General features: G+C 66.3%; 1 protein-coding gene across 1 annotated transcript; it reads left to right on the forward strand.

Annotated features, from left to right (window-relative positions):
• The first annotated feature begins 2,200 nt into the window (after positions 1–2,200).
• LOC147653360 (uncharacterized) lies at positions 2,201–12,913 on the forward strand. Its single transcript, XM_086885605.1, has 13 exons — positions 2,201–2,291; positions 3,812–3,855; positions 3,941–4,150; positions 4,521–4,594; positions 4,679–4,884; positions 5,947–6,045; positions 6,676–6,731; positions 6,835–6,942; positions 7,032–7,074; positions 7,839–7,919; positions 8,013–8,169; positions 9,301–9,371; positions 10,757–12,913. Exons 1-13 carry the CDS (start codon positions 2,247–2,249, stop codon positions 10,910–10,912), a joined length of 1,350 nt encoding a protein of 449 aa, XP_086741731.1. The 5' UTR covers positions 2,201–2,246; the 3' UTR covers positions 10,913–12,913.
• Positions 12,914–15,383: the final 2,470 nt, after the last annotated feature.

The raw sequence follows: 15,383 nt of genomic DNA on the forward strand, positions 1-15,383 counted from the left end.
CAGCTGGGATCAGGGAATCGGTGTGGGATCCAGCTGGGATCAGGGAATCGGTGTGGGATCCAAACTGGGATCAGGGAATCGGTGTGGGATCCAGCTGGGATCAGGGAATCGGTGTGGGATCCAGCTGGGATCAGGGAATCGGTGTGGGATCCAAACTGGGATCAGGGAATCGGTGTGGGATCCAGCTGGGATCAGGGAATCGGTGTGGGATCCAAACTGGGATCAGGGAATCGGTGTGGGATCAGGGAATCGGTGTGGGATCCAGCTGGGATCAGGGAATCGGTGTGGGATCCAGCTGGGATCAGGGAATCGGTGTGGGATCCAGCTGGGATCAGGGAATCGGTGTGGGATCCAAACTGGGAGAGGAGGGACGAGATGGGATCCAGCTGGGAGAGGAGGATTGAGGTGGGATCCAAACTGGGAGAGGAAGGACAAGGTGGGATCCAGCTGGAAAATGAGGATAAGATGGGATCAAGCTGGAAAATGAGAGATAAGATGGGATCCAGCTGGAAAATGAGGGATGAGATGGGATCCAGCTGGAAAAGGTGGGATAAGGTGGGATCCAGCTGGAAAAGGTGGGATAAGGTGGGATCCAGCTGGAAAATGAGGGATGAGATGGGATCCAGCTGGAGAAGGTGGGATGAGATGGGATCCAGCTGGAAAAGGAGGATAAGATGGGATCCAGCTGGAAAATGAGGGATAAGATGGGATCCAGCTGGAAAAGGTGGGATAAGGTGGGATCCAGCTGGAAAAGGAGGATAAGATGGGATCCAGCTGGAAAAGGTGGGATAAGGTGGGATCCAGCTGGAAAAGGAGGATAAGATGGGATCCAGCTGGCAGGACACGGATCCATGGCAGTGCCTCCATCTGTTCCTGGCAGAGGAAGCTGAAGCTGCTGCAGGGGAGCATCTCCAGGAGCGCCCAGCTCCGTGTCACCGTCACCTCCGGCCCCTCTCCCTCCTTATCCCTCCCTCTTCCCTCTCCCTTCAGCCGGATATCCCTGGAATAAACGCGGAATTCCTGTTTGAGGGGGCTCTGGTGGCTCCTGGGGACGGGATTGCCTGCGGGGTTTTTGCTGGATATTGAAACATCCTTGGGTTTTAAATTAGCACCGGATTGCTGAATGCCGTGATTTCCCCGAGTTTCTGGCAGTGTGGGAACGGGAATGGTTCGTTCCTGCACCTGCAGCCGTGCTGTGGCAGCCGAGTGAACGCAGAGGAGCTTTCCCTTCTCCAGGGGAGCATCCCCGGCTCTCCCGGGCTGGATCCCCGGGAGCCGAGGGGCTCCAGGCCTGGAGCAGCTCCGGGAGCTGCCGGCCGCTCTCCCGGCGCTGTTCCCTCATTCCCGGTGTGCCCGGGGCACCCGAGCGCTCCTTTGGGCTCTCCCTCGCCGGGGGCTGAGCCCTCCCCGCCCGCGGGGCTGGCGCCGGCTGCTCCTCTGGGAAACAAAACCTCCGCGAGTTGTGGGAGACAAAACTTCAGGAGCTCCGGGAAGCTCCTGCCGCCCCGGCCGGGCCGGTTCCTCCGGCTGCGTCCCAGAGCTGGGCGTGGAGCGAGCCCGGGCACAGCGGGAGCTGCTTCCATCGCTTGTGTCCCTTCCTTCCATCGCTTGTGTCCCTTCCATCCCTTCTGTCCCTTCCTTCCATCGCTTGTGTCCCTTCTGTCCCTTCCTTCCATCGCCTCTGTCCCTTCCTTCCATCGCTTGTGTCCCTTCTGTCCCTTCTGTCCCTTCCGTCCATCGCTTGTGTCCCTTCCTTCCATCCCTTCTGTCCCTTCCTTCTACCCCTTCCATCCCTTTTCATCCCTTTCCATCCCTTCCATCACTTTCCATCCCTTCCATCCCTTCCATCACTTTCCATCCCTTCCATCCCTTCCATCCCGGGGTCGCTCCGGGCTCAGCCGGGGTCGCTCCGGGGTCGCTCCGGGCACGGCCGGGGTCGCTCCGGGCACGGCCGGGGTCGCTCCGGGCTCAGCCGGGGTCGCTCCGGGATCGCTCCGGGCACGGCCGGGATCGCTCCGGGCTCAGCCGGGATCGCTCCGGGCTCGGCCGGGATCGCTCCGGGCTCGGCCGGGATCGCTCCGGGCACAGCCGGGATCGCTCCGGGTTCAGCCGGGATCGCTCCGGGCTCAGCCGAGGTCGCTCCGGGGTCGCTCCGGGCTCAGCCGGGGTCGCTCCGGGATCGCTCCGGGCTCGGCCGGGATCGCTCCGGGCACGGCCGGGATCGCTCCGGGCTCCGTCCGCCGCCCATGGCCAGCGCACAGGAGCGGCCCCCGGCCCTCTCGGATATCCAGGTAAAGGCGGAGCGGGGGAGGCTCCAGCTGAGCGCTGGATTCCAACAAATCCTGCCCGGGGCAGCTCCTCCCGCGCGGGGTTTGGGGCAGCGCGTTGGGACCGGCCCGGGGTGGCCGCGGCCACCGCAAGGGGAGCGGAGAGCCGGGCAGGGATTCCTCCCTCTGCGGCCGGAGCGGCTCTGCCGGGCCTGCCCCGCTCTTCCCGCTGAGCCCCGGGACGCGGCTCCGCGGCCTCGCCAGCCCCGGGAAACGTGGGAGGAGATCCCAGCGGGAAAAGCCGGGAGGAGGAAACAGGGAAAGCCGGGAGGAAAAGCCGGGAGGAGGAAACAGGGAAAGCCGGGAGGAAAAGCCGGGAGGAAGAGCCGGGAGGAGGAAACAGGGAAAGCCGGGAGGAGGAAACAGGGAGATCCCAGCGGGAAAAGCCGGGAGGACGAAACAGGGAAAGCCCAGAGGAAGAGCCGGGAGGAGGAAACAGGGAAAAGCCGGGAGGAAAAGCCGGGAGGAAAAGCCGGGAGGAAAAGCCGGGAGGAAGAGCCGGGAGGAGGAAACAGGAAAAGCCCAGCGGGAAAAGCCGGGAGGAAGAGGCAGGGAGGAAGAGGCAGGGACAGCCCAGCGGGAAAAGCCGGGAGGAAGAGCCGGGAGGAAGAGCCGGGAGGAGGAAACAGGGACAGCCGGGAGGAAGAGCCGGGAGGAAGAGCCGGGAGGAGGAAACAGGGAAAGCCCAGAGGAAAAGCCGGGAGGAAGAGCCGGGAGGAGGAAACAGGAAAAGCCCAGCGGGAAGAGCCGGGAGGAAGAGCCGGGAGGAAGAGGCAGGGACAGCCCAGAGGAAAAGCCGGGAGGAAGAGCCGGGAGGAAGAGGCAGGAAAAGCCGGGAGGAGGAAACAGGGACAGCCCAGCGGGAAAAGCCGGGAGGAAGACGCAGGAGGAAGAGGCAGGGACAGCCCAGAGGAAGAGCCGGGAGGAAGAGCCGGGAGGAGGAAACAGGGAAAGCCGGGAGGAAGAGCCGGGAGGAAGAGGCAGGAGGAAGAGCCGGGAGGAAGAGCCGGGAGGAGGAAACAGGGACAGCCCAGAGGAAGAGCCGGGAGGAAGAGCCGGGAGGAAGAGGCAGGGAAAGCCGGGAGGAAGAGCCGGGAGGAAGAGGCAGGAGGAAGAGCCGGGAGGAGGAAACAGGGAAACCCGGGAGGAAGAGCCGGGAGGAGGAAACAGGGAAACCCGGGAGGAAGAGCCGGGAGGAGGAAACAGGGAAAGCCCAGCGGGAAAAGCCGGGAGGAAGAGCCGGGAGGAGGAAACAGGGACAGCCCAGAGGAAGAGCCGGGAGGAAGAGCCGGGAGGAAGAGCCGGGAGGAGGAAACAGGGACAGCCCAGCGGTGCAGCCACCGCCGAGGGGCTCCTGAGGAGCCGGCCCGGCCCCTCCATCCCCCAGCAGGGACGGGAACGCCTCGGCCGCGGTTCCCGGGCCCGAGTGCGGCCGTGGCCGGGGCGGGCTCGGGCCGGCCCCGCTCCCTCCGTGCCTCCCGCAGGTCCTGGCGCTGGCGGCTGTCACCCTCCCGGCCGCGCTGCTCAGGTGCGTCCTGTCCCTGTCCCCCGCCCCGGGCTGGCACCCGCGGGGGGCTCTGCGGGACATTCATCACCCTCCCTGTCCCCTCCAGCGTCCTGGGCAGCGGAGCCGTCCTCGCGGTCACCTCCTGGCAGGGGCGCTGCTGTCACATCCCGGTGAGTGTCACCCAACCCCTGGAAATGTCACTGCTGTCACATCCCTGTGAGTGCCACCAGCCCCTGTCACATCCCGGTGAGTGCCACCAGCCCTGGCAGTGTCACTGCTGTCACATCCCTGTGAGTGTCACTGCTGTCACATCCCTGTGAGTGTCACTGCTGTCACATCCCGGTGAGTGCCACCAGCCCCGGCAGTGTCACTGCTGTCACATCCCTGTGAGTGCCACCAGCCCCTGTCACATCCCTGTGAGTGCCACCAACCCTGGCAGTGTCACTGCTGTCACATCCCTGTGAGTGCCACCAACCCTGGCAGTGTCACTGCTGTCACATCCCTGTGAGTGTCACTGCTGTCACATCCCTGTGAGTGCCACCAACCCCTGGCAGTGTCACTGCTGTCACATCCCTGTGAGTGCCACCAGCCCTGGCAGTGTCACTGCTGTCACATCCCTGTGAGTGCCACTGCTGTCACATCCCTGTGAGTGCCACCAGCCCTGGCAGTGTCACTGCCGTGTCCAGGGGAGCGTCCCCGGCTCCCAGGGACACGGGGCTGGGGCTGGGCCCAGCTAAGCTGGAATCAAAGCCGGGCCCAGGCCGGGTTTAAGGCCCCGGAGGGGGGCGGCAGGTTCGGGGTGCCCGCTCCCGGTCCCGGTGCCCGTTGGGCCCGGCCCGGGAAGGGCGCTGGGGGCTCCCGGGGGTGGGGGCCGATGGCAGCAGAGCTGTCGCGGGGTCCCGTCCCCAGCTGCGGCCGCTGTTCCTCCTGGCCCTGGCGGATTTGCTGGGAGCCAGCGCTCTGCTGGCCACGGGAGCCATCCCGCTGCTGCCGGCCCCGCTCTCCGGCCGCGCCGCCGCCGCCTGTCCCTACGGGAGGATGCTCACCACGGTACGGGGACACTGCTGGGGACAGCGGGGACCTGTCCTGGGGTGTCCTGGAGTGTCCTGGGGTGTCCTGGAGTGTCCTGGAGTGTCCTGGGGGTGTCCTGGGGGTGTCCTGGGGGTGTCCTGGGGGTGTCCTGGAGTGTCCTGGGGGAGCCCTGGGGGTGTCCTGGGGGAGCCCTGAGGTGTCCTGGGGGTGTCCTGGAGTGTCCTGGGGTGTCCTGGGGGTGTCCTGGGGGTGTCCTGGGGGTGCCCTGGGGGTGTTCTGAGGTGTCCTGGGGGGTGCCCTGGAGTGTCCTGGGGGTTTCCTGGAGTGTCCTGGGGGTGCCTTGGAGTGTCCTGGGGTGCCCTGGGGTGTCCTGGGGTGTCCTGGGGGTGTTCTGAGGTGCCCTGGGGGTGTCCTGGGGGTGTCCTGGAGTGTCCTGGGGTGTCCTGGGGGAGCCCTGAGGTGTCCTGGGGGTGTCCTGGAGTGTCCTGAGGTGTCCTGGGGGTGTCCTGGAGTGTCCTGGGGGTGCCTTGGGGGTGTCCTGGGGTGCCCTGGAGTGCCCTGGGGTGTCCTGGGGGTGTCCTGGGGGTGTCCTGGGGGTGTCCTGGGGGGTGCCCTGGAGTGTCCTGGGGGTGCCTTGGAGTGTCCTGGGGTGTCCTGGGGTGTCCTGGGGGTGTTATGAGGTGCCCTGGGGGTGTCCTGGGGGTGTCCTGGAGTGTCCTGGGGTGTCCTGGGGTGTCCTGGGGTGTCATGGGGGTGTCCTGGGGGTGTCCTGGGGGAGCCCTGACGTGTCCTGGGGGTGTCCCGGGGGTGTCCTGGGGTGTCCTGGGGGTGTTCTGAGGTGCCCTGGGGGTGACCTGGGGTGTCCTGGGGTGTCCTGGGGGTGCCCTGGAGTGTCCTGGGGGTGCCCTGGGGACACTGCCCGGGGTGGGGACAGGTCTGCCGGGAGCCGGCGGGTGTCGGGCTGGGGAGGACGGGGAGGGACCGGAGGGGGACCGGGGGGATTGGGGGGGATTGGGGGGTGCCCTGGCGGCGCTGGACCCAGCAGGATCCCCCGTTCCTTCCCCTCTCTCTGTGTCCCAGACCTCGTACTCGGTGTCGCTGCTCATGCTCGTTGTTTACGCGTTGGAATCGCACCGCGCCGCGCTCGGGGGGCGAGCCCGGCCCCCGGCAGCGCTGCAGGTCCGTGCCCCCCCCGGGAACCCCCGGGAGCCGCCGGGGAGCGGCGGCCGGGGCACGGCAGCCCCTTCCCCCGCAATTCGGGGCTCCCCGGGCCCAGGGCAGCCCCTTCCCCCGGCAATTCGGGGTCCCCCGGCTCAGGGCAGCCCCTTCCCCGGCAATTCGGGGCTCCCCCGGCTCAGGGCAGCCCCTTCCCCGGCAATTCGGGGTCCCCCGGGCCCAGGGCAGCCCCTTCCCCCGGCAATTCGGGGTCCCCCGGGCCCAGGGCAGCCCCTTCCCCGGCAATTCGGGGTCCCCCGGCCCGGCTCAGGGCGCTCCCCCCGGCAATTCGGGGCTCCCCCGGGAATTCGGGGCTCCCCCCGGCAATTCGGGGCTCCCCCGGGAATTCGGGGCTCCCCCCGGGAATTCGGGGCTCCCCCCGGCAATTCGGGGCTCCCCCGGGAATTCGGGGCTCCCCCCGGCAATTCGGGGCTCCCCCAGCCCCGGGCCCGGCTCAGGGCGCTCCCCCGGGAATTCGGGGCTCCCCCGGGAATTCGGGGCTCCCCCCGGCAATTCGGGGCTCCCCCGGGAATTGGGGGCTCCCCCCGGCAATTCGGGGCTCCCCGGGTCCGGCTCAGGGCGCTCCCCCCGCAGGAGCGGAGCCGCTGCCTGGAGAGCGCCCGCCAGGGAATTCCCTCCGTGCTGGCCTGGTAGGAGCCCCCCGAATCGGGTCCCAGCGCCCCCCCCGGGGGTCCCGGCACTCACAGCCCTCCCCTCCCTCCCCTCCCTCCCCTCCCTCCCCTCCCTCCCGAGGCTGCTGCCGGCTCTGGCGCTCCTGGCCCGGCTGCTCGCCCGAGGCTCCGCCGCGCCCGTGGAGCCCCGGCCCGGCTCCAACGCCACCTTCAGCCTCTACTGCTCCAGGTAGGGCCCCCCGAGCCCCCCCGAGCCCCCCCGAGCCCCCCGGACACCGCGGGGGCTCCGGGACCACCGGCACCGCTCTGTCCTTGCAGCTGCCTCCTCCTCATCCACCCCGAGCGAGACATCTGCTCCCAGGTGGGCGCTGCTCTCCCTGCGGGGCCGGGGGGCTCGGGGGGCTCGGGGGGCTCGGGGGGGCTCGGGGGGGCTCGGGGGGGTTCTGGGGGACTCGGGGGGCTCTGGAGGGCTCCGGGGGGCTCCAGGGAGGCTCTGGGGGGCTCCGAGAGGCTCCGGGGGGCTCTGGGGGGATCGGGGGGTTCCGGGGGGCTCCAGGGGGCTCTGGGGGGCTCGGGGGGGTTCTGGGTGCTCCGGGGTGCTCTGGGGGGGTTCCGGGAGGCTCTGGAGGGTTCTGCGGGGTTCTGGGGGGCTCGGGGGGGCTCCGGGGGGCTCTGGGGGGTTCTGGGTGCTCTGGGGGGCTCGGGGGTCTCTGGGGGGCTCTGGGGGGTTCGGGGGGCTCCGAGGGCTCCGAGGGCTCCGGGGGGCTCTGGGGGGCTCGGGGGGCTCTGGGGGGCTCTGGGGGGTTCGGGGGGCTCCGGAAGGCTCCAGGGGGCTCTGGGGGCTCTGAGGAGCTCTGGGGGGCTCCGGGGGACTCCGGGGGGCTCTGGGGGGATCGGGGGGCTCTGGGGGGTTCCGGGGAGCTCCGGGGGGCTCTGGGGGACTCCGAGGGCTCCAAGAGGCTCTGGGGGGCTCTGAGGGCTCCGGGGGGCTCCGGGAACTCCGGGGGGCTCCAGGGAGGCTCTGGGGGTCTCCGGGAACTCCGGGGGCTTCCAGGTGACTCGGGGGGGCTCCGGGGGGCTCCGGGGGTCGCTGTCCCGGCCCCGCTCATCTCCATCGCCCGCCAGTCGGGCGGGAGGAAGGACGCGGGGCTGGAGGAGAAGATCATCTTCCTTCTGTGCCTGCTGCTGGTGTTCGGCTGCTGCTCGGTGAGAGCCGGGCCCGGGGGGTCCCGGGGGGCTCCCGGGGGGCTCGGGGGGCTGCCGGGGCTGCCGGGGCTCCGCTCACGCCGCTGCCCGCAGCTCCTGTACCGGCGGCTGCGGCTGCGGGCCCGGGGGAACGCGGCGCTGCCGCTGCTCGGCCCGGACGGGAGCGGGGGCTTCGGGGGAAGGAGCGGCAGCAGCGGCAGCAGCGCCTGGAGGAGCTTCCAGCTGGTGTTCCTGATGTGCTGGAGCCCAGGCAAGCCCCGAACCCCCGGGGTCACACTGCCCCGAACCCCCGGGGTCACACTGCCCCGAACCCCCGGGGTCACACTGTCCCATTGTCCCCGAACCCCCGGGGTCACACTGCCCCGAACCCCCGGGGTCACACTGCCCTGAACCCCCGGGGTCACATCGGGGGTGTCCCCCTGCCCCTGAGCCCCCAGCAGCGCCTGGAGGAGCTTCCAGCTGGTGTTCCTGCTGTGCTGGAGCCCAGGCAAGGCCGGGCTGGGGTCCCCCTGTCCCTGAACCCCCGGGGTCACACTGCCCCGAACCCCCGGGGTCACACTGGGGGTGTCCCATTGTCCCCCAGCCCTGCAGGGTCACACTGCCCTGAACCCCCCGGGGTCACATCGGGGGTGTCCCCCTGTCCCTGAACCCCCGGGGTCACACTGGGGGTGTCCCATTGTCCCCCAGCCCTGCAGGGTCACACTGCCCTGAACCCCCCGGGGTCACACTGGGGGTGTCCCCCTGTCCCTGAACCCCCGGGGTCACACTGCCCCGAACCCCCGGGGTCACACCGGGGGTGTCCCCCTGCCCCCGAACCCCCGGGGTCACACTGGGGGTGTCCCATTGTCCCCCAGCCCTGCAGGGTCACCCTGGGGGTGTCCCCAGCTCCCTGAGCCCCCAGCAGCGCCTGGAGGAGCTTCCAGCTGCTGTTCCTGATGTGCTGGAGCCCAGGCAAGGCCGGGCTGGGGTCACATCGGGGGGTGTCCCCATCTCCCCGAACCCCCAGGGTCACACTGCCCTGAACGCCCGGGGTCACACCGGGGGTGTCCCCCTGTCCTTGAACCCCCGGGGTCACACCGGGGGTGTCCCCCTGTCCCTGAACCCCCGGGGTCACATCGGGGGTGTCCCATTGTCCCCCAGCCGTGCAGGGTCACACTGCCCTGAACCCCCCGGGGTCACACTGCCCCGAACCCCCGGGGTCACATCGGGGGTGTCCCCAGTCCTGCAGGGTCACACTGGGGTGTCCCCAGCTCCCTGAACCCCCCAGGGTCACACCGGGGGTGTCCCCAGCTCCCCCAGGGTCACACTGGGGGTGTCTCCATCCCCCCAGGGTCACACTGGGGGTGTCCCACCAAGCAATGTCCTTGTGTCCCACCCGCAGCCTTCCTCCTCACCATCCTCTCCTTCAGCAGCATCAGCCCAGCCTCGCTCTTTGTCCTCTACGTGGCCACGGTGAGTCAGAGCCCCTTTGGGGCTGGACATTTGTCCCCACCCCACGGGGAGCCCTTGGGGACACCCCGGGCAGGCTGAGGGCACAGCCCGGCTCTTCCCGCTGCTTTGGGGTTGGGATTTCGGCCCTTCCCGGGCGCGGGATGTGCTGGATGTCCCTGAGCCTGTCCCCGTGTCCCTGTGTCCCTGTCCCAGTGTCCCTGAGCCTGTCCCCGTGTCCCTGTCCCCATGTCCCTGTGTCCCTGTGTCCCTGTCCCAGTGTCCCTGAGCCTGTCCCTGAGCCTGTCCCCGTGTCCCTGAGCCTGTCCCTGTGTCCCTGTGTCCCTGTCCCCATGTCCCTGAGCCTGTCCCTGAGCCTGTCCTTGTGTCCCTCTGTCCCTGTGTCCCTGTCCCCATGTCCCCGAGCCTGTCCCTGAGCCTGTCCCCGTGTCCCCGAGCCTGTCCCCGTGTCCCCGTGTCCCCGTGTCCCTGTCCCAGTGTCCCTGAGCCTGTCCCCGTGTCCCTGAGCCTGTCCCAGTGTCCCTGTGTCCCTGTCCCAGTGTCCCTGAGCCTGTCCCTGAGCCTGTCCCCGTGTCCCTGAGCCTGTCCCAGTGTCCCTGTGTCCCTGTCCCAGTGTCCCTGAGCCTGTCCCTGAGCCTGTCCCCGTGTCCCTGTCCCAGTGTCCCTGAGCCTGTCCCCGTGTCCCCGTGTCCCTGAGCCTGTCCCCGTGTCCCTGTCCCTGAGCCTGTCCCCGTGTCCCTGTCCCTGAGCCTGTCCCCGTGTCCCTGTCCCAGTGTCCCCGTGTCCCTGTGTCCCTGAGCCTGTCCCTGAGCCTGTCCCAGTGTCCCTGAGCCTGTCCCCGTGTCCCTGTCCCCGTGTCCCTGTCCCTGTGTCCCTCTGTCCCTGTGTCCCTGTCCCCATGTCCCTGAGCCTGTCCCTGAGCCTGTCCCGGTGTCCCCGTGTCCCTGTCCCGGTGTCCCCGTGTCCCTGTCCCGGTGTCCCCGTGTCCCTGTCCCCGTGTCCCCGTGTCCCTGTCCCCGTGTCCCTGTCCCCGTGTCCCTGTCCCGGTGTCCCAGTGTCCCTGTCCCGGTGTCCCAGTGTCCCTGTCCCCGTGTCCCTGTCCCCGTGTCCCTGTCCCCGTGTCCCTGTCCCCGTGTCCCTGTCCCTGAGCCTGTCCCCGTGTCCCTGTGTCCCTGTCCCCGTGTCCCTGAGCCTGTCCTGGTGTCCCGGTGTCCCTGTCCCCGTGTCCCTGTCCCCGTGTCCCTGAGCCTGTCCCGGTGTCCCTGAGCCTGTCCCCGTGTCCCTGTCCCCGTGTCCCTGTCCCCGTGTCCCCGTCCCTGTGTCCCTGAGCCTGTCCCGGTGTCCCTGAGCCTGTCCCCGTGTCCCTGAGCCTGTCCCCGTGTCCCCAGGCTCTGAGCGTGTCCCTGCAGGGTTTCCTGCACAGCCTGGCCTACGGCTGGATGAGGGAGAATTTCCGCAGGGATGTTCTGGCCCGGAGCCGCTCCCGGCACAGCCCCGAGGGGCTCAGGGCGTTCTACGACCTCTCCCTGGGGGCTGATCCTTGAACCCCAACCATTCCCACTCCTGGGGGGCTGCTCCTTGAACCCCAACCATTCCCACTCCTGGGGCTGCTCCCTGAACCCCAACCATTCCCACTCCTGGGGGGCTGATCCTTGAACCCCAACCATTCCCATTCCCAGGAGCTGCTCCTTGAACCCCAACCATTCCCATTCCTGGGGGATGCTCCTTGAACCCCAACCATTCCCACTCCTGGGGCTGCTCCTTGAACCCCAACCATTCCCACTCCTGGGGCTGATCCTTGGACCCCAACCATTCCCACTCCTGGGGCTGATCCTTGAACCCCAACCATTCCCATTCCTGGGGGGCTGATCCCTGAACCCCAACCATTCCCATTCCCAGGGGCTGCTCCTTGAACCCCAACCATTCCCATTCCCTGGGGCTGATCCCTGAACCCCAACCATTCCCATTCCCATTCCCAGGAGCTGAATTAACTCCAACCATTCCCATTTCCTGGGGCTGCTCCCTGAACCCCAACCATTCCCACTCCTGGGGCTGCTCCTTGAACCCCAACCATTCCCATTCCCATTCCCAGGAGCTGAATTAACTCCAACCATTCCCATTCCCATTCCCAGGAGCTGCCCCTTGAACTCCCACCATTCCCATTCTGGGGCTGCTCCCTGAACCCCCACCTCATCCCATTCCCAGGGGCTGCTCCCTGAGCTCCCAGCTCATCCCATTCCCATTCCCTGGGGCTGCTCCTTGAACCCCAACCATTCCCATTCCCAGGAGCTGCTCTCTGAGCTCCGAGCTCATCCCATTCCCATTCCCAGGAGCTGAATTAACTCCAACCATTCCCATTCCCATTCCCACTCCCATTCCCAGGAGCTGCTCCTTGAGCTCCCAGTTCATCCCATTCCCATTCCCAGGAGCTGAATTAACTCCAACCATTCCCATTCCCAGGGGCTGCTCCTTGAACCCCAACCATTCCCATTCCCAGGAGCTGAATTAACTCCAACCTCATCCCATTCCTGGGGCTGCTCCCTGAGCTCCCAGCTCATCCCATTCCCATTCCCTGGGGCTGCTCCTTGAACTCCCACCTCATCCTATTCCCATTCCCAGGAGCTGAATTAACTCCAACCATTCCCATTCCCATTCCCAGGGGTTGCTCCCTGAACCCCAACCATTCCCATTCCCAGGAGCTGCTCCTTGAACCCCAACCATTCCCATTCCCACTCCCTGGGGCTGCTCCCTGAGCTCATCCCATTCCCAGGAGGGATTTGCACATTCCCAGCAGCTCAGGGGATCCCGGGATGTTTTGGGTGTTTTGGGACCCCCGAGCCCCCCCGGTGCCCCCCTGCCATGGCAGGGACAGTCCCCGGTGTCCCGCAGGGTCCCTGGATGGGGCCCCTCGCGCCTGGAGCGGTTTGGGGAGGGCACAGCTGGGGCTGGGCAGGTCCCACAGCTGGAGACCCCCAACTCCCACCCCCTGCGGATCCACGGGGATGGAGCGTGGAGTCCCAGGACTGGAGAGGCCGGAAAAGCAGCAGGGGCTGCCCCTGCATCCCTGGCAGTGGCCAAGGCCAGGCTGGAGCCTGGGGCTGGGAGCAGCCTGGGCCAGTGGGAGGTGTCCCTGCCATGGCAGGGGGGCACTGGGGGGCTCGGGGGTCCCTTCTGTCCCAAACCATCCTGGGATTCTGGGATATCGGGGTTGCAGGAGATGGGGTCCAGCCTCCTTGGGCAGAAAGCAAAGGTGGAAATGCATCTCCCAATGGGGAGAATTCCAGGAGGGATCTCCAAGCCCTGGGATGTGACACGTGGGGACACCAGCAGGGCTGGCACTGCTGGCACTCCGTGGGATCCAAGGATTTTCCACCCCAACGCCCCCGGATTCCGAGCCTTGGGAAGGGCAGAGGGACACAGAGCACCCACAGGTGCTGGGCTGGGCTCCGGGAACCTTCTGGAAAACCGGAGTGGCCACGAGTGACCACGAGCAGGGACAACCCCCTCCCCCCAAGCCAATAAACCTCTCCAGCCTCCAAAGCTCATCCCAGTTTGGCTCCAGGGTTTTTAACTCAGATTTCCCAGCTCACAGAGGGGTTTGGGGTGTGCAGAGTTCATCCCGAGGGAAATCGCTCGGAATTCTTTCCTCCAGCAGGGCCAGGGACACCCAGAGCCTCCTGCTGCTCCTGCCGGGCTCCAGAGGGGAAATCCAGGGAGAATTTGGCTCCCTCTGAGCCCCCAACTCCTCCCCAGCCCTGAGAACGGGCAGGGAGCGACGGGAAGGGCGAAGGTTGGGAGCACTGGGAGCACTGGGAGCACTGGGCAGGAACAACCCAACAATCCCAGCAGGAGCAGAGGCGCTGGGTCCAACCCCTCTGGGCAGCCACATCCCTCCCAAAGCCTTTCTTTAGGCTAAAATCCCGTGCTGGGAGGGAATCCCGGTGGTGCAATGCAGCTCTGGTCCCAGGAGATCCCTGGTCTTGGGAGATCCCTGGTCTTGGGAGATCCCTGGTCTTGGGAGATCCCTGGTCCCAGGAGATCCCTGGTCCCAGGAGATCCTTGGTCCCAGGGAATCTTTGGTCCCAGAAGATCCTTGGTCCCAGGGAATCTTTGGTCCCAGGAGATCCTTGGTCCCAGGGAATCCTTGGTCCCAGGGAATCCTTGGTCCTGGAAAATCCTTGGTCCCAGGAGATCCCTGGTCCCAGGAGATCCTTGGTCCCAGGAGATCCCTGGTCTTGGGAGATCCCTGGTCTTGGGAGATCCCTGGTCCCAGGAGATCCTTGGTCTTGGGAAATCCCTGGTCCCAGGAGATCCCTGGTCCCAGGAGATCCTTGGTCCTGGGAAATCCTCGGTCCCAGGGAATCCTTGGTCCCAGGGAATCCTCGGTCCCAGGAGATCCTTGGTCCCAGGGAATCCTCGGTCCCAGGAAATCCTCGGTCCCAGGGAATCCTCGGTCCCAGGAGATCCTTGGTCCCAGGAGATCCTTGGTCCCAGGAGATCCCTGGTCTTGGGAAATCCCTGGTCCCAGGAGATCCCTGGTCCCAGGAGATCCCTGGTCCCAGGGAATCCTCGGTCCCAGGAGATCCTTGGTCCCAGGAGATCCCTAGTCTCAGGAAATCCCTGGTCTTGGGAAATCCCTGGTCCCAGGAATCCTTGGTCCTGGGAAATCCTTGGTCCCAGGGAATCCTCCGTCCCAGGAGATCCCTGGTCCCAGGGAATCCTTGGTCCCAGGGAATCCTTGGAAAAGGCAGGAGGGGGATCCCAGGCCCAGGAGCAGCCTCGGGAGGCAGGGCCAGAGCAGCAGGGCCCGTTCCCGGCCATTCCAGCTGCAGGAATCGGCTTCTCCAGCTTTTATTGGGAAGTGCCTCGGGCACAGCCCCAGCCCCGCCCGCCCCTGGAGCTCGGGCTGGGCGTTCAAGCGGAAGAAATTTGGGATTTGGGGCTCCCAGGCACTCCAGGGAGCTCCGATCCCTGCGGATGCTCCAGCCCTGGACAAACGGAGCAGCATTCCATGTCCAAGTCCAGTGATTCCTGTTCCCAGAGCAGCATTCCATGGCCAGTGATTCCTGTTGGGAGCAGCATTCCATGGCCAGTGATTCCTGTTGAGAGCAGCATTCCATGGCCAGTGATTCCTGTTGGGAGCAGCATTCCATGGCCAGTGATTCCTGTTGGGAGCAGCATTCCATGGCCAGTGATTCCTGTTGAGAGCAGCATTCCATGGCCAGTGATTCCTGTTCCCAGAGCAGCATTCCATGGCCAGTGATTCCTGTTCCCAGAGCAGCATTCCATGGCCAGTGATTCCTGTTGAGAGCAGCATTCCATGGCCAGTGATTCCTGTTGAGAGCAGCATTCCATGGCCAGTGATTCCTGTTCCCAGAGCAGCATTCCATGGCCAGTGATTCCTGTTGAGAGCAGCATTCCATGGCCAGTGATTCCTGTTGGGAGCAGCATTCCATGGCCAGTGATTCCTGTTGGGAGCAGCATTCCATGGCCAGTGATTCCTGTTGGGAGCAGCATTCCATGGCCAGTGATTCCTGTTGGGAGCAGCATTCCATGGCCAGTGATTCCTGTTGGGAGCAGCATTCCATGGCCAGTGATTCCTGTTGGGAGCAGCATTCCATGGCCAGTGATTCCTGTTGGGAGCAGCATTCCATGGCCAGTGATTCCTGCTGAGAGCAGCATTCCATGGCCAGTGATTCCTGTTCCCAGAGCAGCATTCCATGGCCAGTGATTCCTGTTCCCAGAGCAGCATTCTATGGCCAGTGATTCCTGTTCCCAGAGCAGCATTCCATGGCCAGTGATTCCTGTTCCCAGAGCAGCATTCCATGGCCAGTGATTCCTGTTCCCAGAGCAGCATTCCATGGCCAGTGATTCCTGTTGGGAGCAGCATTCCATGGCCAGTGATTCCTGTTGGGAGCAGCATTCCATGGCCAGTGATTCCTGTTCCCAGAGCAGCATTCCATGGCCAGTGATTCCTGTTGAGAGCAGCATTCCATGGCCAGTGATTCCTGTTGG

Source organism: Cyanistes caeruleus, chromosome 4, assembly GCF_971803275.1.
Source record: "Cyanistes caeruleus chromosome 4, bCyaCae1.hap1.1, whole genome shotgun sequence".
NCBI classification, from domain to species: domain Eukaryota; kingdom Metazoa; phylum Chordata; class Aves; order Passeriformes; family Paridae; genus Cyanistes; species Cyanistes caeruleus.